At 46.1% G+C, this 25,488-nt stretch overlaps 1 protein-coding gene across 3 annotated transcripts in view; it reads left to right on the forward strand.

Annotated features, from left to right (window-relative positions):
- PTPRG (protein tyrosine phosphatase receptor type G) overlaps positions 1–25,488 on the forward strand; it is a 706,759-nt gene that overhangs the window by 568,306 nt on the left and 112,965 nt on the right. For all 3 annotated transcript variants that reach the window (XM_077760245.1, XM_077760246.1, XM_077760247.1), the window contains exon 8: positions 2,687–2,879. In XM_077760245.1, coding sequence (XP_077616371.1) covers positions 2,687–2,879 — 193 coding nt within the window. The remainder of the gene's footprint in view (positions 1–2,686; positions 2,880–25,488) is intronic.

Below are 25,488 nucleotides of genomic sequence, written 5' to 3' on the forward strand. Positions count from 1 at the left end.
CCTGGCTATGAATGGCAGCCCGGCCATCAAAAAAAAATAAATAAATAACATAAATAACACTGAATGTTAAGGAATTCTTCCTTTTTATTCGACTCACGTCTCTAAGGCTTTAATTTAAACCAGTTGCCTCTTTTTGGCCTTCTCTGGACATGGAGAAGAGGTGTTCAGCACCTTCGAAATATGAGGGCCTTTAATCAAATTACTCTTTTCTTCAGGCTAAACAACTCCCCTTCCTTTAGCCTTCCCACATGGGATTTATCCTCCGTCCTTATAATCATTTTGGTTGGTCTTTCCCTAGATCGTCTCCAGAGGGTCTTTGTTCATTTCTTCCATGTAATTTTAAGTTATTTTCTCTGAGAAAATACCCGAAACTTCTCTCACGTACGGATGTGTTCTGTTCTGATTTGGGCGGCCCTACAAGGAGCATATACATTACCAAGTTGGGGCAATTTGATTTTTTCAATACCTCCAGTGTCTGAGTGGGTCCCCTTTGGCAGAGTAAACAGTTCAGTGTTCTTAATTTTTCTGCTTTTATTGCCTTTCTCTCTTCACTGTAAATAAAGAAGGAGCATCAGAAGGAAGAATGAGAAAGAAGCCGCCATATGAGTTATTTAGAAGTTACGTGACTGGCAGAGACTGGGAATACCACAGTGCTAGGCTACTTTTGCCTCTGGGCTGGTTGAGATACCATCCTGACTCTATTACCTTGATGAAAAGTCAAGAAAGATTTCATGGTTTATTATCACTTTGCATTTGCAGGAGAATTGGAGGGGAGGTGGGCTGATAGGTGAATCCAGGTGTGTAAATGATTTTCCTTGGCTATGGTCACTGTGATCATTGCTCTCTCACGCAAAGAGAGAGATCAAACTTGTTTGATCAAACTGGTTTCAGATCAAACTGGTCCGTTTTGGGGACATTCTCTGAAGCGGTTTGAGAAACATTGGGGTTAGTTCCAGGCTTCGAGATGACCCTCCAGAAACCCAGATTAGGGTGGCCTGGCCAGCTCAGTCAGTAGAGCATGTGACTCTTGATCTCAGGGTTGTGAGTTCAAGCCACATGTTGGGCATGGAGCTTACTTAAAAAAAAAAAAAAAAAAAAGGCAGGGGCAGCGGGGGGAGACAGAAACCGGTCATATTGTTCTTATTTATTTTACACATTGGTATTGACGCCCTTCTTGTCCCCCAAAGTCTAGGGCACCCAGTCAGCGCCTACTTGGGAAGCATCTAATATCATTTACATCGTAAGTCTCTCCTGAGAAAGCATTCTGAGTTGGTATTCAGGGAGCCAAATGGGCCAGAAAGAGTTCATTCAGTGTCTCTCTTTTTCATTCTATTTTCTTCCCTCAGGTGTTAATATTTTCCATGGCTGGACATTTTAGATTAACTTAATTTCTTTGGTGACCGGGATAACTTTCTGGTCCACTGAGAACAGAACTCTGGCACCCAATGTCAGCTTCATTCCTCGTATCGTAAAATTGCTTCTTGTTTAATCCTTTAAAAAAATGTTTTCTTAATGTTTATTTTTGAAAGAGAGAGAGATTGAGATTGAGTGAGCAAGGGAGGGGCAGAGAGAGAGAGAGGGAGACACAGAATCAGAAGCAGGCTCCAGGCTCTGAGCTGTCAGCACAGAACCCAAAGTGGGGCTCACACTCACGGACTGTGAGATCATGACCTGAGCCGAAGTCAGATGCTTANATGAACAGAAATTTGAGGGCCACAGAGAATCCTTTTTGATAATAGATGTTTGACCCTGGAGTCCTAATTGTTTTTTCTTTGCTTTTCCCTAGGAGTTTGGCCCGTAATCTTACGGAAAGTATTTTTTAATAATATTAGTAAAAATGATAGCAGCTCACTTTTACTGTGGGCTTACTGGCTGCCAAATACTGTCGAGACATTTTAATCCTTTCAAGAATTTTATAAAATAGCTACTAGTCATAGATCTATTTTACAGATATGGAAGCTTGAGTTACAGAAAGCTTTAATAGTTCGCCTATGGTTGCCCATCTGGTAAGTGCTGAAATTGGGCAGTTTACTTCGCAAGCCATGCCTCTAACAGCCTTCAGCCTTAGCAGCTTTGCTGTTCTGGATCCCTAGTACGTATGTAAGAAGGTGCTTAGTAAGAATTAAATCACTAGTATTTATTGAGTCTTTTGTGCCAGGAACTGTTTTAAGCACTGCACACGGATTATCTCATTTAGTCCTGGCACACACGCGGTCGGGGTAGATGCCGCTATAATTATCACTGCTGTGCTGAGGAACCGTTGAGGCTCGGAGCAGTTAAGCAACTTTCTCAGGGCCACAGAGCAGTTGAGCTGTGGGGCTAGAATTTCCATCCAGGCAGCCTTGCTCCAGACCCCACCAGTTTGACCACAGCTTTGTGCTCCTCCCCAGCTAGCGGGCACAGCAGAAAGACTGGCACTCTTTTCTGAGACACCAACTAAAAGAGTCGCGTGCAGCCCTCTGGAGGAATGTTCTCCTGGTTCGCTCGCAGGACAGAAAGCGCAGCCACATAAGCCTGTTGGCAGTAACTCCAGGCACCCGTGTCTGCTGGGTTTATCGCACTCGGCGTTGGGCAAATCCTAGCATTTGCTGTTCTTGTCACCACCACCCCCACGTTGTACCACACAGCTTTTCTCATCGGTGGTCTTTTTTTTCCCCCCCTTCCCCCTCTCTGGTTCTCTGTTCAGCTCGAGGCTTTTTATTCCATCTTCACCACGGAACAACAAGACCACGTCAAGTCGGTGGAGTATCTGAGAAATAACTTCCGGCCACAGCAAGATCTCAATGACCGAGTGGTGTCCAAGTCTGCGGTCCGCGATGCCTGGAACCCTGACGTGACAGACTTCTTAGAAAACCCCCTGGGGACCGAGGCCTCTAAAGGTATTCTTGGGTTGAGGGCTCTTGCCCAGAGCAAGATTGCTCGTCATAAGTTACTTTAAATTAAAAGGAGTTCCACACGAGCCAAGAGTTGGAACTTGGTGCGACGAGCATATGTTTCTCTGCTAAAAGAGACTTGTCTGGGTGATAAATAGAAGCAGTTGTGGGAATAACTTCAGTTAAATAGCTGTATGTTCGAAACTGCCCTTTTGACTAGTGATGTGTCAGTCTTTCTGTTGGCATTTTTGCCTCGTAACATCAACCCTAACAAGTTAACGTCTAAAGAAAGCTTTGGGGTGTCTTACTTTTTCCCCATCCCCCCGTTGGGATCAGGACGTTGTCTCGGACCTCAGGCACCCTCACCTTTGACTCACCCCCCGCACTCCACTCTGCAGCATCCTTACCCACCTCCACACCAGGCAAGACCTCCCCCTCAGGCTCTCCACCCCCCCAGACAGCATGTGACCTTTTTTAAGCCATTATTTTACAGTTTGCTTCCCATATCTGATACACATGAGTTTATTGTTTTCCGGCATCTTCCTCCTTTCCATTTCGACCTTCTCTTATGAACTGAATATATATTCCTCTCCCGGGAAACGAAAAAGTCTGATTCTACCCTCACGGCTCAACTTCAGGCTCTGTGACTTGTCCTCACTGTGACTTAGAGCTCAGGAAACACCCAGATAATAAGGCTGATCAAAGTTCCAATACTTGGAAAGCAGGAAGGAAGAAGAAGGAATTTTCTTTGGGTGTGAAGAGCTAGCTCTTTCCCAAGCCAGCGCTCTCCTCAGAATCGTGAGCTTGGGTAGAATGGGAAAGGCTGATGTCACCTGTCAACACTGGACACAGGCTGTGGCATTTTTAGTGGGGTAAGTTATACGGGAATGTTTTGTTTCAAGAGTGTCCCCACCCCCAATAATAAGGACTGGTTTGCTGGCATATGACCTTTAGAAACAAAGGGGGAATTTGTATGGGGAAGGCGATTCTAGTCCACAAATAACTGCGCTGATGTGCACTTTGATGATAAGAATGAGCCCATTTTCAGGCTCATATATCTGAAAAGGAGCTAAAAGAATAGGAAAAGGAGCTTAAGGATGTGATCATTTCCTTCCTGTCTGTGTGATTTTGTCTGAGGACGGTGAGAGACGCTGGTGTGGCCAGATCTCGTCAAGAAACGCTTGAGATTCAGTAATTTGGAGCCGACGCTTTGTCCAGGGCATCGTTTGTTGGCTGGGAACAATGAGAGGGTTAGGAAGCACGCAAACCTGTAACCCGTCTTCGGTTGGCTGACATAGCAAACCTTGCCTGGGCTCATTTTGTTTATTAACCAAGCTAAAGATAAAGAAAACGACCAATCTCGGAAGCTTTCTCCCAAGAGAACTTGCTTGGGAAAAGAAGAATCTCTTAGGGATTGAGTATTTTGTGAGAGGTCAAAGCCAAGGATGTGTAGGGGATGACGAATTTATGTCACAAGTGAGTGCTAGATCTGGTAGCTCAGAATTGCTGAGGTTATGACAATTATAAAGATTTTTTGCTAAAAAATGGGCTGAACCCTGGGGGCGGATGGGCAGCTCAGTCAGTTAAGCGTCCAACTTCGGCTCAGGTCATGATCCCGCAGCTTGTGGATTCAAGTGCTACATTGGGCTCTGTGCTGACAGCTTGGAGCCTGGAGCCTGCTTTGGATTCTGTGTCTCCCACTCTGTCTGCCCCCATCTCCTCTCATAATCTTTCTTTCTCTGTCTGTCTCTTTCAAAAATAAATACACATTAAAAGAATTGTTTTGAATGAGCTGAGTATATGATCTATCACCTGTGCAGAGGGAATGCATGGCCATTATTACCCAAAAGAGTTAGAGAAGATCATGGTTTCTGTTGGATTAAATTGTCAAAGGGAACAAGATCTTTGGAGTGAGCTTTCTCTGAATTTGAGCAGAGCCGTGGACCCATCCTTAAATATAGGGAATCAGTTCTTCATTCTACAAGGCTTTGTGGCAATTATCCTAGGGTCTATTGCTGACTCCTAACACACGTGAATATAAAATTGCTTTTTGATCGTTGTAGAGGCTGAGAAAGATGTAAGTACAGTCCTATTTGTTTAGACATATTATTGGAATGTAACATAACGGAAAAGTGCACACATAATACATGCACAACCTGATGGGGGTTCACAAACCGAATACACTTAAATAGCAAACACCCAGGTCAGGAAGCTAACACCGCCAGCTTCCCAGGAACGCCTCCATCTCCTTCTTCATAGTCACTGTCCATTGACAGTGACCGGGACCGTGAATTAGCTTTGCCAGTTGCTCAGTTTCATAGCAATAGAATGATCCAGTCTGTCCTTTTTTGTGCCTTGCTTTTGTTTAGCTGTGCAGTGGTTCAGAGGGTCATCTGTGCTGTTCCATATAGGTGTGGTTTGTTCTTAAAAGATAATCCAATGCTTAAAATAAATCCAGGTTGAGTGTGTGGATCATTTCCACATTTTGGTGATGATGAAAATTCTCGACCATGCCTTTTGATGAGCATATGGACACCTCTCTACTGGGTATGAACCTGGGGGTAAAATGGCGGCAGCCCAGAGTCCACACAGGTGTTCGGATTTGGTTAGTTACAGAATGACTATATATACTGGGTTACACTTCTGCTAACAGTCTGTCAGGGTTTCCTGGTTGTTGTTTTTTTATGGGATAATGTACATGCTGTAAAATTCAGCGGTTGTAAATGTACGAGTCAATCATTTTTACTGAATGTCTAGTTACAGTTATGTAACTATGTAATCCAGGTTTAGAACATTTTCATCATCCCAAAAAGTTTCTTCATGACCCTTTGCAGTCACTTCTTTCTTCTATCCTCAGCTTCAAGCAACCTCTCTCCGATCTGCTTTAATCTTTCAATTGACGTTAGGATTTTAAGATTTATCCATGTTGTAGCATGTATCGTGGGCACATTCCTTTTTATCGCTCAGTAGCAATAAAACCTATTTTTTTTTTTAGTAACAGCTTTATTGATATTTAATTCTCATACTATAACATTCATTTCTTTTTTTTTAATTTTTTTAATGTTTATATTTGAGAGAGCATGAGCAGGGGAAGGGCAGAGAGAGAGGGAGACACAGAATCTGAAGCAGGCTCCAGGCTCTGAGCTGTCAGCAGAGCCCAACGTGGGGCTCGGACTCACAAGCCATGAGATCATGACCTGAGCTGAAGTCTAATGCTTAACTGAGCCACCCAGGCGCCCCTATCTCAGGCTTCTTTTAGCATAATATTAGCATACTATTTTCAAGGTTCATCCATCCTGGAATATGTATCAGAATTTTCTATTTTATGGACAAGTAATATATCATTGTACAGATATGCCACATTTTGCTTACCTGCTTACCAATTGACAAAAAATTGAATTTTTTCTATTCTTTGGCTGTTGTCAGTAATGCTGCAGTGAACATTCATGTTCAAGTTCTCGTGTGGACATATGTTTACAGTTCTCTTGGATTATACCTAGGAGTAGAATTGCTGAGTCATAGGGCAACTCCACTTTTAAAGTTCACAGGAACTGCCAACCTATTTTCCAAATCCAGTGTACCCCTTTACATTCCCAGCAGCAGGGTACAGGATTTCTGCTCTTCCTCCCCAACACTTGCTGTGTGGTTTTTTGTTTTTTGTTTTTTTTTTAATTTTAGCCACCTCAGTGGATGTGAAGTAGTATTGATTTGCATTTCTCCACTGACTATTGAAGTCCTTGTTTGTTTTTAAATGCACATTTCATGGAATCACAGTCTACCTAACCACATGCTCCTCCTTTTTCCCCCCAAGAAAATTCAAGTAATTACATGGCATTATGGGCCAAAAGCCAGGCGCAGATGCTGGCAATCAGCAGGCAGCCTAGAGGGCTTAGACTGTTGACCTTAGACATTTATGCAGTAGAGATTCCCAATACAAAGGAAGAATCCCTGTCTCTTTTCTAGCCTTCTGCAAAAAAAAAAGATTTCAAAAAGAGAAGGATGGCGCTCTGTAATCTTCTGGTAATTAAAAAAAAAAAACAAAGCCTGTCTGGTTGGCATTCTCTATCTGATTATTATTGGAAACTTCCAGTGCCTAAGAGAGCTACAGTATTGATCATGCAGCTCTGCATTTATTGTGCTATGATCAGAGAGGAAAGAAAAATAAATTAATTACAGAAGAGAAGGGTCAATAAGCTTTCTTGGTTAAGTACCAGATAGAGGCCATTTACTCAGCCCTGCCTCTCTGGCATGAAGGCAGCCATGGACAATATACAAATGAATGGGTGTGTAGAAAATGTCTTCCCAAAACACCTTATTTATAAGAATAAGCAGCAGGCCAGATTTAAAAAAAAAATTTTTTTTAACATTCATTTATTTTTGAGATAGAGACAGAGCATGAGCAGGGGAGGGGCTGAGAAAGAGAGATACACAGAAACTGAAGCAGGCTCCAGGCTCTGAACTATCATCACAGAGCCCTACATAGTGCTTGAACTCATGAACCTATGAGATCATGACCTGAGTCGAAGTCAGATGCTTCACCAACTGAGCCACCCAGGTGCCCCAGCAGCAGGCCAGATTTACCAACTGGTGCTTGAGAGGGTGGCTCAAAGTAAGATGGAAAAACTCAAGTCATAGGTTTAGTTTAAGGTAAATATTTTCTGTCTTAAAGATGGCTCTGACCACGACCATGAGGCATTGGTTGGTTCTACTTTTCCATTCCACTGCAAGACCTTAGGGCCAATTAGAGATTTATTAACTCAGTAACCAACCACTTAGCAAGCCACCTTAATACCTGGTCATCTTTCACAGCCAAGGTGTAAGAGAGCCTCAGTGGAGTGGTTACAGTCCTGCCCCTCCCTCATTCCCCTGGCTGTGATCATTAACTGGTATTCATTGAGCAGCACTGTGAGGAGTGCCTGAGTTAATGTGCCCCCATCTTGCCCTGCTGTCAGGATGATTGGACATACTGGCATAGAGAAAACAGAATCAAGCCTTTCCGTGCCAGCACTAGATGCATGGCCATGTACAACACCAAAGGAAAGGGGGTAAAAGTCATCTCAATATTGTATTGTTGCTGAAGAAAGACTTATAATGGATGTCATCCATAAAAAATAGAAAGCTTTAAGTTCCAGTAAATGGAAACAATATTTAGGCTCGGTGGATTGTTCGAGGGACATCCAATTCTCCACTCTGCCCCTTGTCGGTAAATAACTTGGACAGACTTTAGGATTTAATGGGCTGTCATTTCAGTTATTCCGCAGCACATCCCGGACACATGGAAGAGTGTTCAGTGATTAAGTGCTGAATACGGTCTATTGTGAAGACTTTTGGAACAGCGAACGGAGGAAAAATAACTTTCCTTCCAACAACACGAAACATATGGTTTATTAATTTAACAAAACCTGTTCAAGCCACAGTGGAATCAAAACCACTTGATCTGATAATATGATTTGATGGCTTAATTAAAGTGACACTGCATAACGTAATAAAAGCAAAGGAAATGGTGAGGGCACTGGGCCCTCTAGTCTCCTAAGCTGACGCCATGTTTTTCTGAAGAATGGTCTTTCGCTTCTGCTGATGGAGGGATCTCTCATGCAGCTACATTTTCAGTGGTGAAGATTGCTTCCTGTGTTGGTTCAAAGCAGTTTTTAAGAACACATATGACTGTGTGAGAATGTCTCAGTAACTGGCCTATTTTAAATCCAAATACATTGAGAAAGAGCATTCCATTATGCACCCAGATTAGCAAACGAAGAAGCACAGCCATGATTGCTTTTAAAAAGTTTGACATTGAAAATTATGTTTTCTGCTATTTGGGGAGAAAATATTAATGTTGTTCTATTTTCAGTTTAATCATTTCTACATACCAAATTAATGAGCTAGAATTACTTTATCTTATTAAAAGAAGCTCTCATATGAGTGTTTAATTCCTTTGTAGGCAGCTGTCCTCCCAGAAACTCTTCCAAAAAGTTATCTTGTTCCTTCCAGAAACTTCCAGCGCAGAAAAGTGCTAAGAAAAACACATTTTTAACACTTTTAAAAACGGAGTGTTTTTAACCGCCTTCTTGTAAAAATAACTGTCATTAGCCATTGCTTTTTGACCTGAGGAGTGGTTTCAAAAGAAGGCAAAAAAGTAGGGCTGTGTTTAGGATTCTTCAGCCTCTGAGGTTCTCATACTTTTGAGGGTCATGTCCATGCTGTATCAGACATGTTTGCCTGCTTTGGCATCCCATGAATACTGTCACTTTATGTAAATCTGAGAGTTGGTACAAGTTGCCTTTGATTGGTTGACCTGAAGTTAATATTCACAGACATTTAATGTAGCATTAACTACTTTTGCTTATGTTGTATAGCCAGTGAATTTCTTTTCATCTGTTAGCCATCTTCACCCACCTTTTGAGAGCTTGTTGACTCCAGAAGCTATGCCCAAAGCACCTCTGGTTAAACGGGCTATGTGGGTTTTTTTTAAATGTTTATTTATTTATTTGTTGATAGAGAGAGAGAGCACACACATGTGCGTGCACGTTCATGAGCAGAAGAGGGACAGAAAGAGAGGCAGAGAGAGAGGGAATCCCAAGCAGGCTCTATACTCTCAGAGCAGAGCACATCACAGGGCTTGAAAGACCCACGAAACCTTGAGGTCATGACCTGAGCTGAAGCCAAGAGTCAGACGCTTAACCGAATGAGCCACCAAGGTGCCCCCAGTATGGGGATCTTACAGTGTGCCAAATGGCTATGCTGGCTTCTACGTTCATATGTTGTCTTTAGTCCTGAAAATAGTCTCGGCCACTTTTCATTTTACTTTTCACTCATCAAATATGTGTTGAGTATGTGCTATGAATAAGTTCTAGGCACTAGAAATAAAGGTAACCGGGAGAAGAGTCCCTCATCATGGAGCTTATGTTTTAATGGGGAGAAAGAAATAAACAAGTCCACTGACAATGATAAAGTTTCAGTGTTCTGAAGATCCAATCAGGTAGTATTCTAAGAGCAGTGGAGTGTGGGGAGGCAGTGGGGAAGAGATCTTCCCTGGGTAGGGCACAAAGTGGTAAAGAGCCAGCCCTGCAAAATTCTTAGAGGGGAAGGTCATCTGAAAAGGCCCTGAGGCATGGGAACCAGCATGGAGAGATGGGCAAGGGTCAAGTTCGGAAAACACTTCTCTTGGTATTCTTTTTTTTCTTTTCTTTTTTTTTTTTTCTCTTGGTATTCTTATGGCTGTGGGAAGCCTTAGAGGGTCAAAAAAGGGCTATGGAATGATCCGAACAGGTTTTTAAGCCCATCTCTCTACTATGTGAAAAATGTTTGCAGAGGACTTGGGGTATAATTTGCAGGACCAGGAGGTGACAAATAAGAAATAGTCCCTGTGGATAACAGTGGTGGCATGATGATGATCCTGGTAGAGGTAGAAGTGATCCATTAGGAATGGATTTTGGAATAGAGCCTCTGAGATTTACTAATCGTTGGGATGGAGAATGGGTGGAGGTGAGCAGAAAGAGAAATGTACTGGTATTGTTTCTCCTTAACGGATGTGAGGGTTCGGAGACTCAGAGCAAGGGAGCCTCCAAAGCCTCTCAGCCAGGAAGTGGCAGAGTTGAGATGCGAAGCAGAATTTTCATATGCCCAAAGGCAGCAGTCTTTCTTTTTTCCAAGGGATTGCCAGCTTCAAAATGAATTTTCAAGCAGTGGCCTCTTTGTTTTAAATGTCATGAGGTGGCTTGAACAACACATTGTATTACGCCCTCTCTGAACAAAAGAGCTTCAAAAATAAACATACTTGTGGGGATTGGGTATTCTTCCTACACATCAAGTTTATTATCTTAAAGGAATCACTGGTCTCTGACTTTATCTGCTTGGCTTGTTTTGGAGAGGTTTCTTTGGTGCTTAGGGCACAAGCTACAGAGTCCTTGATCAGAGGGTCATTCCCTGGGTGGGCCAGTGCACCCACTTGATCTGGACACTGGGGTCTCCTAGGCTGAGGGTGTTGTGCATCCTTGGATCAACAGAGCCTGACAGAGTACCTTGGACATAGTGGGTGGATAATCATCTTTCACTCATGAAATGAACGAGTGAATGAATGAATGAATGGAGACAATATAAAGTGATGGGTAAAAGTATAGATTTTGGAGTCCACCAAACCTGGACTCCAAACCATTTACTCCTGTGCACCCTTGCTCAAGTTAATACCCAAGTCTTGGCTTCTTTGTCTGTAAAATAGAAATAATAATCACAACCCCGTCCTTGGCTTTGACCTTTAAAATAAAATAATTTAGGGAACAAAGAGTACAGAGCCTGGGACATGGAAGGTTCTCTGCAAATAATTACACTTTCTTGTCTGTAGGTCAGCAGTGGCTTCTTTGTATGCTCAGGATAAACTATTATATGTGACATGATCACTGGAAACACATTTCAAAATAAGGGGACCAGGCTCTCTTCCTGGTAGAAATGCAAACCCAGGCTATTGGAATTTCTTCAGACCTTTGCAGTGAAATCCACAATCCTTACATGGTGCCCACGTCCAGGCCCCCTCCCCAGCCCCATCTTGCACTTCACTTCCCTTGGTATCGTGCATTTCAGTTCACCCCCATCCCCAGTCCTAGCAACCTCTACCGTTTGCCTAGAAGGCCATTGCCTCACCTCTTTGCCTAATACATGCCTCCTCAGCCTCCATAGCCCAGCTCTCGGGTACCTTCCCCATGTAAGTTTCCTGGCTGCCTTGGCCCAACTGCTTGTAACAGTGTGCCAGTACCTTTCTCTTTCGCGTTTATCACAGTTGGAGTTTTACATTCCATTGTATATTTCTCCCCCTAATGTCTAGCTCTCCCACCACCACACAAGCTTCATGAAGGGTGAGACTGTCTTTTTATTTCTTTTTTGTTAGAGAGAAGGTGCAGGGCTCACTGCTGGCTCATCAATCAATATTTAACTAGATGAATGAGGGGTGCATGGATGGATGGATGGATGGATGGGAGGAAGGGTGGCTGGCTGGCTGGCTGGCTGGCTGGATGGATGGGTGGGTGGATGGGTGGGTGGATGGGTGGATGGGTGGATGGGTGGGTAGGTGGATGGAGGGGAAGGAGGGAAGGATGGTTGGATGGACTAAGCTAATCCATACATGCCAGGTGGCCAGGAATTAAACGATTCTTGCCACAAGGGTTGGCACAGTCGAGGCATTTATGATCTAGGCCAGGCTAGGTCCTCTCATGGGAGGAGCATAGCTGTGCACTGACGTTTAGAGTAGGAATCCACACCACTCCCAGGCCCTGCAATCACAGAGGGCCCTGAGATTCGGGACGCCATCTCCTACTTTTACCATCAACTACTTGGTTGGAAGTGTTCGTCTCAAAAAAGCATGGAAAGAGGGCTTTCCTCTCCTTCCCAAGGAACAAGCACTCTACCACACCCAAAAGCAGAGAACGGAGGCACTTAACATGGCAAGCACTGGTGTCAAGATGCTTCCAGACACAACTGCTGTTAAGCCTCAGAGCTGGTGAGCGGATGGTGCTAACAGACACCAGGGGCTGGCTGTCATTTTCACCCTTTATAAATATTACCGAATTACTTAATCCTCTCTGTCTCCAGGCAGATAGGCATAGTTTGATCTTCAAGGCTGACTTAGCAACCCTCCTATGGCTTCCGCTTTTCTTTGCTCTCTAGAAAAATCTTCCCTGACATTGGGTTTGTTTGTGTGAACACTGTGGAGCCTGTGAACAGTAGTCTGGAAATTAATAAAGGCCAACAGCATCCTTCCTCCCAGAGCGACACGCGTCCCCTTTCTGTAGCTAACTAGCATTCACAGCCCGTGAAGCACGAGGCTCCGAGATGTTTGCGAGCATCTCCGCGGAGTCACAGGAGGAATGTAGCTGGGAGACAGACTATTTATCTTCCCCATCCTTCCCACTGATTATTCCACAAACAAACACGCTTTAGTTGAGGCTGTTTCTCTTCAGGTACAAGGAACATGGGCAGAACACTTGGCTTTCTCGGGGTCTAAGAAACCTCTCACCTCCCCGATCCCTGGGGCCTGATCATCAAAGACCATCGGGAAAGGCACAGTAGTGGGAGGCGGTGTTGAGTCCCCAGGAGGCGGCTTTGTCTCTTACCTTCCTGGCACAGCCAGTGGTCCTTCCGGGCTGCGGGCTTCACTCCTGCGGCCTCTCTTGACTGGCTTTGTGATTCCAAAGCAACGGTCTGAGCAGTTGAAATGAGTGTCTTCGCTGTGCCATTTCAAATTTCTGTCCGGGATGAAAAGGTGCTATCTACACGTCTGACACTAAATGTTAATAGGTATCATCAAGTGTGTGGAGCCCTGTGGTTTCTATGCTTATGGGCTGGCGCCAGCAGAGCCTTCTCAGTGAGGAGTGTGCTGACCGTTTAAAACTGTTGGTTCCTGAAACCGGCTAGAAGCCCTGTCTCCTCAGGGCACGTGGATTCATATGCCAAGGGCAGCCAAGAGACCCGGTGGCTCGGTCCTTCCTGTGGGCCGAAAGGTAATTTCCACCTGGGGTGCTGCCTGTCCAGAGCCTGGTCTCTTCTTGCAAGTGGCAGGATCCCTGTTCTCTTGGGTCCTCCTGGGTCCTCTTGACAAGACCCATCAGTGGCTCCTTGAGGCCAGTGCCCAGGCGTGGGAGCCCCTGGAGCCATCCCACAGAGGGTGATCCGAACCAAATGGCCAGTCGGTGCAGATGCCACCACACCTGGGGGTTGAAACGACCTGGGAAGCCAAAGAGTGGAGCTCATGGCCTTGAGCCAGAACTGAGATCAAATAAGAGCCACAGATGCTAAGGAAGAGTCAGAGCTTTAAAGCATTATTTTTAAAAAAAAATTTTAATAAATTTTTTTATAGTTTATATTTGAAACAGAGAGACAGAGCATGAATGGGGGAGGGGCACAGAGAGAGGGAGACACAGAATCTGAAACAGGCTCCAGCCTCTGAGCTGCCTGCACAGAACCCGATGCGGGGCTCGAACCCAAGAACCGTGAGATCACGACCTGAGCCGAAGTCGGACGCTTAACCGACTGAGGCACCTAGGCACCCCTTAAAGCATTATAATCAACAAGGCCATACTGAGCATTTCAGTGATAGGATGTAGGAGATTCGGCCAGAGAAAACCCTGCTCCAATACACCTTTGTCCACCCTAGACCTGTACCCTGGTATCTGGTACAGATCTCCATTCGGAGCCCATGACTAGGGCAGAGCAGAGGGAGAAGTGGGGATTTAAGTGGCACTTCGTGGAAAGGATGCTGTGCTCAATTCAAGTGAGATAGGTCCACTTTGCCCTTTGGGCAGGAAATCACAGCATCTTAAACTTGAAAGGGAGGAAAGTACCTGGAGTCTAGTCTACCACCCAGCGTCTGAGAAGCAGCCGTTGTCGAGTGGAGCTGGGGGATATGCATCATTCTGAACTTTGCCACCTCCCTTGGCGCCAAGCTGAACAATGCTTTTTCCTGCACAGGACATGGACACCTCCCATGACCTTTAAACTCTCAGAGGAAGAGGGATATCACATAGAAGAAAAAAAAAAGGCTATGAGGCAGTAGGAGAGGTCAGGTGTAGCATACTATGGGAAAGTCAAAACTGCATGCTCGGAGGACTAGAGAATAGAGAATTGAGTATCTGCCTCTGCCTTCCGGGACACTGGCTGCTACCGTTGTATTTTGAGCATGTGGCTCTGTTACATGCACAGCAGAAGCAGCTGATGGGATAAGAATGCTTTCCAATTCGCTATCTTGCATGGTAGTTACCACACCTAAGACTCAGTTGGTGGCTGAGAAATGGACTTGCGCACCAGGACTCATTCATGGGAACGGAGGGGATGCCGTTGGGTGGTGCAGAAGAGAATTCCACAGATGCAGTAGGAAAACTTGTTCTCCCTGCTGCACTGGGGAAAGCCAGTTCTCCACCTCGTGTGTGTGTGAGCGTGTACGTGTGTGTGTGTGTGTGCGCGCCTCTTATCTTTACACAGTATACCTCACTTTGGGCATGTATGGTCCCCAAATGTGGAGTGGCTTTTCCCCAACCAAGCAATTCTGTGACACCGGCTGGGTGTCCTACGAACTTAACTCAGTTCCGATACTGTCTACCTGGAGAGAGTGTCAGATGCCACAGATTAAGGGCTTAGTCCCTAAAGGTTGTACCCACCCCACTTCCGATGCCTACCCACAGTTTCTGTCCAACTTGGCTACACATCAGAGGTTCCCACTGCCCCCTCTTCAGTTTGATTAATTTGCTAGGGTGCCTCACTTGGGGAAACATGTAATCATGCTTACCAGTTTAGGAAAGCATATGATAAAGGGTTCATCAGTATGAACGGCCAGATGAAGAGACGCATAGGGCGAGGACCGGGAGGGTCCCCAGTGTAGGAGTTTCTGTCCCACTGGAGTTAGGAGCATGTAGTCACTTAGATATTTACTTGAGTATCAGGAGCCCTCTGTCAGGGATGAGGTCAGAAACAAACATTAGAACAAGAGATCCTCCTAATCTCTTATCACTTGGAGAGTTGCGAGCTCTGTGCCAGGAACCGGGGGTAGAGATGAATGCATATGTTTTCTGTTACCTCGTAACAGGTAACTGTTTGCTTTAGTTAAGACACTATAGAGTGTCAAGGCCACTGTGCTCCAGAGTCTGTCACCTCATGAGAAAGTGGCCGTCTAGCAGAGTCTGGCCTCCAGTGAGACCCACCCAGGGATGAGCTCTGGCTCCAACACTGTTAGCTTTGAGACCTGGACCATTCTCCTCCTTCCCTGCTTGCCAGCCATACTAGTTTTCTTTCCAGTTTTCCAACTACAGGGCCTTTGCACAAGCTGGTTTTTTTCTTTTTTCCTGTTTGATGTATCTAAGCCTCGTTCCTTCCTGTTCACTTTATAAACCCAGTCTTGTTCAGATTTCAGTCCAAACATCACTCTTCTCAGTAAATCTTTGCTAACCAATCCCCCAAACCTGGTCAGGCTCCCTTACTAAATCTTTACACAGAATAATATTTTTGTAATTACATCATCCTTAGTGCAGGGAGTACCTAACCTTTAATGCAATGGACCCCTTCAGCCATATGGTGAATCCCATAGACTTCTTATCATATTGCTGGTTTTTAGATGCATAAAATAAAGTAAAATAGATTACCAAGGAAGCCAATTATCCTCAGATATTATAAGAAAAATTTAATTGTAATATAGTAATTTATCTGCTTCTTGATGAAGGCATTAAATTATAAAATCGAGCAGCAGGTCTAATAACCATTGTAATTTTGAAATAATAGTGAGCATGAAGGAAAATGTGAGATATTGGCAACAACTGTAATCTAGCAGAAGTAGATCGGTTATTTCTATTGGTGATGTCCCCCAGATCCTGTTAATTACTACTACTGAACTTTGTTGCCAGCATTTGAAATGGAAGGAAATGCTTAAATTTTAGTTAGAGATCAGTGAAAATAAAAGTATATTTTTCCCATCCAAGTTCACAGATCTCTGTGCATTCTATCTAGAGCCACCAAGAAGCTCTAAATTAAGAACTTGGTTTTAGGGGGATTAAGTGGTTGATTTGTTTCTTCCTCTGGGATGTGATGTGATCTCCAGAAGGTCAAGGACCATGTGGACTTGTGTTCACCTTTATCCCTAGTTCATCATCAGTGTCCTGGTACATAATAGGTGTTCACTAAATACTCAACAATAGCGATTTCTTATAGCATACTTCCTGTATATCAGTTAGCATGTGCTTGTGCATTTCCTGCACTTAGCCCGAAAGTTTCACCCAAACGTCATCCCATACCATACAGCTGGTCTGTCTGGAAACGAAGCTGGTCTGTCTGCCTCCAAAGTGAAAAAGTGAATGAATGACCATCTTGGATCTCTGAGTCNTGAAAGTTTCACCCAAACGTCATCCCAGACCATACAGCTGGTCTGTCTGGAAACGAAGCAATCTGCCTCCAAAGTGAAAAAGTGAATGAATGACCATCTTGGATCTCTGAGTCTGAAACAGGGGTAACATGGGGCACCTGGGTGGCTCAGTCCATTAAGCGTCCAACTTCAGCTCAGGTCATGATCTCACAGTCTGTGGGTTCAAGCCCTGCATTGGGCTCTGTGCTGACAGCTTGGAGCCTGGAGCCTGCTTTGGATTCTGTGTCTTCCTCTCTCTCTCTGCCCCTCCCCTGCTCATGTTCTCTCTCTTTCTCTCTCTCTCACACACAAAAAATAAACAATAAATCAATTTAATTAAATAAATAAAACAGGTAATGATGGGGCCAGTAGCCCAATAGGATTACAGACAGGATCTCATGACGCAGTTGGCGAAATGCACTAGCTCAGAGCCAGGCTCATCAGCTAGGATTTGTTACACTGCGGCGTCAGCACAGAACCCCACAGAGTAAAGGCCCTGGGGCTGGACGCCCTGCACCCCCCCATACATTTCCAGCATCCCCAGGATGGCTTGGGGGACCGCAAATGTAGTCTGCGTTTCTGATAGCGAGTGTGGCGATTGGGCTCCATCCATCCATCGTCGAAGGAGTTGGGGCTGAAGCTTGTCAAGAGACCCTGCACTCTTGTCTGTCATTAAGAACAGGGACGGTGGGGAAGGGAGTGTGGAGAAGGAAGCCATAGCCCCGATGCATACTGCCCACACCAGACCCGCACACAGTGCCTGCATGGGACCAGTTTCCCCTTTTAAGCCTTTGAATAGCACTCCTGACTTTCTTTTTTTTTTTTTTTTTTAAATAGTTTATTGTCAAGTTGGTTTCCAAATAACACCCAGTGCTCATCCCCACAAGTGCCCTCCTCCATGCTCATCACCCACCTTCCCCTCCCTCCGCCCCCATCAGCCCTCAGTTTGTTCTCATCATTCAAGAGTCTCTCATGGTTTGCCTCTCTCCCTTTCCCCCACCATTTCCCCCCTTCTTCTCCCCCATGGTCCTCAGTTAAGTTCCTCCTAATCCTCCTATACGTGCAAACATATGATATTTGTCCTTCTCTGCCTGACTTATTTCGCTCAGCATAACACCCTCAAGGTCCATCCATGTTGCTACACATGGCCAGATTTCATNGATCTAGTTTCATTCTTCTGCATGTTGCTGTCCAGTTCTCCAGCACCATCTGTTAAGGAGGCTGGCACTCCTGACTCTCTTGACTGCCATCTTGTAGGAAGGAAAAACGATGTGGGACGTGTCTGTGGATAGAACATACATGACCTTCCCATTGCTCACCCACCACCCACCCAGTCAGACAGACTGGGTTCCAGTTCTGCGCCCTCCTCCCTCTCTGTGTCATCGGCCCAGCCCGGTGACTTGGTCTCTCTGGACCCCATGTCCGCATTCCTCTGTAACGGGGAGAATAATGGAACCCATGCCTTGGATTTAGCTGTGCATGCATGGATCATCTGAGATGAATGCACGGAGCCCGGCCTTCGCATGTACTTGGCAGCAGGCAGCTCCAAATAGACATTATTCAGATGTCATAAAACCCAGAGAGGCGGGAGCTGGGATCCTGCTTTGATTTAATCCTTCCTGCTTCTGCTACCTTGGCCAATCAGGTTCTCATTCGTAAGCTTTTAGGTGTGGGGGGAGGGGACACCCCCTGAGGACCAAGATTCTGGGTTTGAAGCCCTACCGAGTCTGCTTTGGGGGCTTTTGTGTTTACCTAGACCTCTTTGATTCAGCCCTTCAAAAAGAAAAATCCTTCCCTGAGGCCATTTCTTTGGAAATTTCCCCTAAAGGACTCCATATTCAAGGGTTCATGAGCAGAGCTGGGGCGATAAAAAATGACAGGCGTTTAAGCTGTCGGAGGCGAGGCTCCGTGCCACTTGAGTGAGTCTCTGCTCACCGAGGACATAGTACTAGTGCCCGCTCTCCCTGCCTGGTAGTTCCCTGGGGCAGGGATCTTGAGAGCCCAGGGTCCTCAGCCGGTTTGGGCTAAGCTGGCACCACCCTCAGACAGCCCCTATCCCAGGCTGCAGTTTCATTTCTGTTGAAAACACTGAAATGGTGAGTCTGTACCAAGTTGCTGCATTTGAGCGGTGCCGGCCCTTTGATTCCTAATCAGTAATCAGCCTGTTGCCTCCGGTGTGAAACTCAGGGGGGTGGGTGCAGGGAGGAGGCCCCTCAATAGTTTAAGGCACTTGCAAGCTACCACCAACCTTACATTAGTTTCTCAAACACCCAGAATGAAGAGGGGTGGCGGTGGGCAGGGGGGAAACTACCATTTTCTAAGAACCACTGAGAAAATGTCCTTGACGTTGATTTAGAATCGGAGGACCTTGGGTGCTTTGCTAGAAGCTTCTTCATGATTTAACGAAGTCTGGGATCATAATGAAAGGTGGTTGAGAATGAAGGCCGAAATTCTCAGAGCTGGCATCGAGCATCGTCTGAGATGCCTGTGAAAAAGCAGTCAGACACTGGCAAGAACATAATCAGGCCCCTGAGAAGGGGGAGGCTGATGTCAGCAGCACCTCACAGGGGAGTGTTTGTTTAGAGAGCTGCAGGTGGCACCTCCCACATGGTTAATGGGCTTTGATTCTGTGTAAAAGACAATTGGCCGACTCCCTGTGGTAGGTGTGGCATGCCATGGCCATTGTCACGAGTGCTGGGAACCTGTTCTGTGCCTGGGGCAGTGCTCCTAGGGCTAGTGTTCGACCAGGGGGGAAACTCACCTGGCCTTGGCGGCCGGCGGCTGTGAGTGAAGTGACCTGGGCACAGGCAGCGGGGACAGGCAGGGACTGTGGCCAACAGTGAGCACACCCCCCCACTCTGAAGGGAGGCCAAATTTTTAACTTTTAAAAAATGTTCCTTTATGTTTTGAAAGAGAGGGAGACAGCGTGTGAGCTCGGGAGGGGCAGAGAGCGAGAGAGAGACCCAATCCGAAGCAGGCTCCAGGCTCCGAGCTGTCAGCACAGGGCCTGACGTGGGGCTCGAACTCATGAACCGGAGCCAAAGTCAGATGCTTAGCCAACCGAGCCACCCAAGTGCCCCAAAGTATGCCAGTGTTTAAAGCACTGTGTCAACCCAGTAGCTCATTCCTGTTTGCCACTCAGCCTGAGCCTCACAGATTGTTGTTCAACCCCAGCAATCTCTTATCCCAACCCTGTGAGGAGGATATTGCCAGGTAGTAACCACCCATTTTCTAAATGAGAACCCTGTGTAGGAGGCTGGCTCCAGTGTCCCATCCATGCTTTATCAGAGCAGCTTTTCCAGAGTGTTCCATAAAATTCTGTAATGCTCCGGTTTATAGTTTGAATATTCAGGGATGCGTTTTGGAAAGGAGGGTTTCCCTCGCAGAACGTTGACAACACAGAGCCCAGCAAGGTGTTGTCCGCTTGCTTGCGCGTTGTTTGGAAGGCGTCTGCTCACGCCACCTCCCCCAGCCTCTGAGCCTCCTGGGAGCTTGGTCACCTCTGAACTGAACGTTTTCTCTGCTGGGGAAACATGTCCCCCATGGAAGGTGCGGGTGAAAGACTGAGACAGGGTCCTCACGCGAACTCGAGGCTCCTGAAGTGATCCCAGGGGTGGACTGTCCCAGGGGTAGACTGGGTGGTGCGGGCTCCGTACATGGGAACTTTATGAGTGCTCCCAACTGGCGAGCAGAATTGCTTCCTTCGTTCTGTGAATGAAATCTGAGGCCTCGCTGAGGGCATTCGTGATGAAGAGTGTGGTCTGTGGCCTGAAGGAGCTTGCGGCCCCGTCACAGGGGTGGCTGTGGAGACATATGGGATGGGGCAAGTTGAAATGCGGAGCAGAGATGTCAGAGGGGAACTGTGAGGTTGGATCCAGACCCTCAGGGAGCCCCAGGACTGGGGGGTTGCTGGCCAGAGAGAAGGGTGGAAGAAGATGGCGAGCATGGAGGGGGTGAGGGCACACAGGACATGTGCCTTAGCGAANTTTTGAGAGAGAGAGAGAGGGAGGCACAGAATCTGAAGCAAGCTCCAGGCTCTGAGTTGCCAGCCCAGAGCCCGATGCGGGGTTCAAACTCACGAACAGTGAGATTATGACCTGAGCCAAAGTTGGATGCTTAACGAACTGACCCACCCAGGTGCCCCAGTGGCTTTTTTTTTTTAACTTTATTAATTTTGAGAGAGAGAGTACAGGCAGGGGAAGGACAGAGAGAGAGGGAGAGAAAGAATCCCAAGCAGGCTCCGCACTATTAGTGCAGAGCCCGGCGCAAGGCTCCATTCCACAAACCGTGAGATCATGACCTGAGCCAAAATCAAGAGCCAGACACTCAACTGACCAAGCCACCCAGGTGCCCTTAGCCAGGCTCTGTTTTCAGCACCAGGGACAATGCCGCAGGCAAGACAGAAAAGAAAGCTACTGGCCTCCTGGAGTTTCCATTCCAGTGGGGAGGTAGATTATTTACTATAGACATTCAGTGAAATCAAGAATGTAATTGCATACAGTAGTAAGTGCTCAGAAGAATCTCCACTCTGAGGCCCAGTGGGCTTCTCGGGCTGTGTTGAGGGACAGAAGTCAGTTAAGAATGCAAGTGTACATAGTAAGCTTCCTTCAAATAAAAGTTTGGCCTCCCTTTATTTTCCAGATCAAGGATCAGCAAACCACTGACCCATGCATGGGCCAGTACAACCGTGAGTTAGGAATAATTGTTTTTTAAATTGTAAACAGTTGAAAAAACATCAAGATTGCCTAACACATGAAAATCGTATGTGGGAACTAGTTTTTCTAAGTTTAAATAAATTGAATAAAAACCGACTCCTCTAGATGACTCGGTATGTAAATAGCAGCTCTGCAAGATAAAAAGAAAAGAAAAAAGAAAGTCCTGTGAAATTGGAGCGTAATGTCCAGGAATAAAGGTTCATTGGAGTGCAGCCCCGCTCATTCCCATACATGCTGCTTGAGCCGGTTTTGCACTACAAAGGCTGAGTTTACTATTTGCAGCAGAGACTGTGCATTTCGAAAAGCTGAAAACATGCGCTATTTGGCCCTTTACCAAAAAAGTTTGCCAACTCTTCTTGTTGGTCTCTCTAGTACTCTGCAAATACCTCCTCCAAATCTGGCCCAGAAAAACCCTCCCTCTCAGGGAGGTGGTAGAGATAGAGAGAGAAAAATTTCTGTTCCGTCTGCTCTTGTCATAGGTTCAGCGGAGCACCTCAGCCTGCAGACCCCCGGCTCTGGGCTTCAGCATGTAGTCTGGGACAAGCCTGGACCCCTGGAGGCCCCTCAGTGAGTTTCTCTCCGAGTGGGTGGTCTCATTAGAGGTCTGACCTGCCTCCTTTGTGAGCCTCACTCAGTATTTTCTAGTACATTGTCATATACGTGAAGTTAATGTCACATAGTAGGTCAGTTACTCATTTTTTTTATAAGGTCCTCTTGGACAAACATTCTCCCTAGTGATCAGCGTGACCCACGGATTCTCCAAAATGTGATGTTAACTGATTCTCTCAGCATTTAAAAAGTTAAATTGCTTGTTTGAAATAAAAGGTTTTGACTTTAAGTGTACATACATATTTTCTAGTACATTGAGACAGTGGGGTACTGTACTTCTGCACCTTCATTCAACACAGTGATACCAAGCTCCCTTTATGGACAGGTATATATTTCTGTGACTTACTGGGTTAAACACAGTAACAATGTGACAACTGTAATGTAAAACCGTATCTTGTTTACATCAAATTGTGTGCATGTGCTTTTACAGGTGTATTAAGAGATATCGGAATGTGAGATTCCCCAGAAAGTTAACAGTAGTTATCTCTAGGTTCTGGGATTTGGGGTGAATTTTTTTTAGCTTTCTTCTTCTTTGTATTACTTGGGTTTCTCTTTCAAAACATTAACATGAATCATCTTAATCAGCAAAGAAAAACTGAGCTATTTTAATTTCAAAGAATAAATAAGAAGAATGGTTGCATCCGCATGTGGGTGATAGGATTATTTATGTGGTTATGATGTAACTGGTGGAGATATATGCATCCCCATACAGCTCACCGCTAATTGGAGCAGAGGAGTGATGGCTTCAGAATAAAGGAGTTTAAATAAGAACATGGTAGGAGGTGAGAAGAGAGGTAGAAATCAGGAAATCTGACATGGTCATCATTGTGAGATATGGAAGCTTTCCAATATATGAATCTCCCGGGTTCATTATTGGCACCTGGAAAGATGGGGTGTGTAGATCTTTCCTTGATTCATCTCCCTACCCCCCACCCCTCATGCTCTCTGTATTGAGAAACTACCAGCCAGTTATACAGTTGGGGTACTTAAAAGCGGTATGTTAGCGCCACCTCGTGTCCCCATGCTCTCACTGCACCCCAGCGTCTCACTGGAAGCCTCCCTTCAGAGGGCTTGTTTGATGTCCCTGCGCTGGTGGCATTTGCGAGGCAGCCAGCACGTTGCCTCCCGGGGTTCTGCGGGGCAGTGGGAATGCCTCACTAACTTACCCCTTCCTTCCTGTCTCAGTCGCACAAAGTGAATCTCTCCGGCTGACCCGTGATTTGGCAGTTGAAGAGTAAAAGGATGCCTCCCTGTCAAAACCAATCTATGCATTGCTCCAGCAGCCCAGGTCCTTAAAGCGGGGCGCATGCGTCTCTGCCAGGAGAGCCATCCTGCTCCCCCCAACCCCTGCCCCGGGCAGCCTTGGGCTTGAGGCTCTTGGTTAGAAAATAGGGGAGTCTGGCTCCCATGTAATTGAGCCTCAGGGAGACGCCAGAACCATGGCATGGACCCCTGACCCATCTCCTCCAGTGTGGCTCACCTGCGCCCTAAAGCTGAGCGTGGTCCTCACTGCCCTCCTCTCCCTCACCCCCTTCCTGGTCCAGCACATCACCAGGCCTCTCACTTTTACTTCTGTTTGCTCTAGAACCTGCCATTCTTAGATCCTCTCTCTGGTCTGCAGGCCGGGCCCCCTCCTTCACTCCCGCTCCTCCACGTCCATCTATCCGGAGGTGGATCCTTTTTCAAGGGATCTTGAGTAGTGCACACCTGCTTGCATTGTTCTCTGGTGTGGCTCTTTCTCGCTGCTTCCCAGTGCTCACGGGCCATCTGGGGGACGAGGCCTTTCCAGCCACACCAGTTAATGTTTGCCTCTTGCCTTGTTCTCTGTGCTTCCATCCAGCCCCTCAGGGCTTCTCCCTGCTGTGGCCCCTTGGCCTGCCCTCCCTCTCCCTTCCTCTCCTTAATCTCCGCTTACCTGTCAGCTCTCGGCAGATGTGCCTTCCTCAAGGGAGTCTTTACAGAAGCCTGGGTCAGATCTTCCCGTAACATGCTTGGAAAACACGGCGTACCTCTCCTCTTATCCATCCATTCCATTGGGGTGTGTAATCCCAGCCGCACATGTGTCTTTCTTTGATGAATCCCCATCGCCCCCTTCAGACCAGTGGTTTTTAGCTGGGAGCCACTGGCCATCTAGGGGACATTTGGCATTATCTGAGGACCAGATGGTTGTCCTTACTTGGGAAGAAAGTACCCCTGGTGTCTACCAGATGAGGCCAGGAATGCTGCAACACATCCAACAGTGCCCACAGCAGCCCCCCGGAGCGAAGAATTATCAGTAATGCTGAGGCTCAGAAACCCAGTCGTAGACTCTAAGCCCCATGGAGGCAGGAATGATGGCCACTGGGAAAGAACGCGTTTGAAAACCTGACCTGTTACTATTAGAGCCTGACTTGATAGTGTCGCCCTTTGATGGATTTGTCTGTGGATAGATGTCCCTTCAAACCTTTCACAAGGAGAGAAAGGGAGAATTAGGCTGACTTTTCCATATGCCCTGCATCAGTGTAATTAGGCAAGGCACTGCTGGTCCCAAGAAAACCCATCTCTGTTTTTGTGTCATTGCTTTAAAATTAGTTCAAGTCTCATTTTAAATTATATGGGTTGACACTCTGATGTATTTACAGTAAAACTTCATCTACAGTTTTAGTTTGTGGGGATAGCCCACACATCAGATGGCCTGACTTCTTCAAAAAAGTCAGCATGAAAAAAGGCCGGGGGACTGTAATAGATTTAAAGAGGCTAAAGCACTGCAGTTAGCATAACCAGCTGCAACATGGGATGGGGAAGACAGCTATAAATAATCATTGGACTTGATTGAGGAAATTTGAATACGGACTATTTATATTTCAGGTAATATTACTGAACTAATGTTTATTTTCTTAGGTATGATAACACTGTTATGGTTATTGTCTTAGCCCAGGCTGCTACAACAAACTCCTGTAGCCTCGGAGGTTTGTCAACAACACAATTTTTTTTATCCATGGTCCCAGATGCTTGGGACACTGGGGTAAGGCCCCAGCAGATATGCTGTCTGGTGAGAGCCAGCTTCCTGGTCCATAAGATGGCTGTCTGCTTGCATGGTGAACNCTATTATAGAAAGAAAAGATCACATGGTCCCTGTGGGGTCTCTTTTATAGAAAAATGAATCCCATTCATAACAAGGACTCCATCCTCATGACTCAGTTGCCTTTCAAACACCCCACCTCCGAATCCTGTGACAATGGGGATCAGGTTTCAGCATACGAATTTGCAGAGGGGGATGCAAGCATGCAGTCCTGTGCAATTATATAAGAGAATAGCCTTATTCTGAGGAGATGAAGGCCGAACTATTAAGGAGTGAAGCGTCAGCATGTTTGCAACTTGCTTTCAGTGATTTTGCAGGAGAAAAAGTGTGTGTGTGTGTGTGTGTGTGTGTGTGTGTGTG

Source organism: Crocuta crocuta, unplaced genomic scaffold, assembly GCF_008692635.1.
Source record: "Crocuta crocuta isolate KB4526 unplaced genomic scaffold, BGI_CrCroc_1.0 scaffold213, whole genome shotgun sequence".
NCBI classification, from domain to species: domain Eukaryota; kingdom Metazoa; phylum Chordata; class Mammalia; order Carnivora; family Hyaenidae; genus Crocuta; species Crocuta crocuta.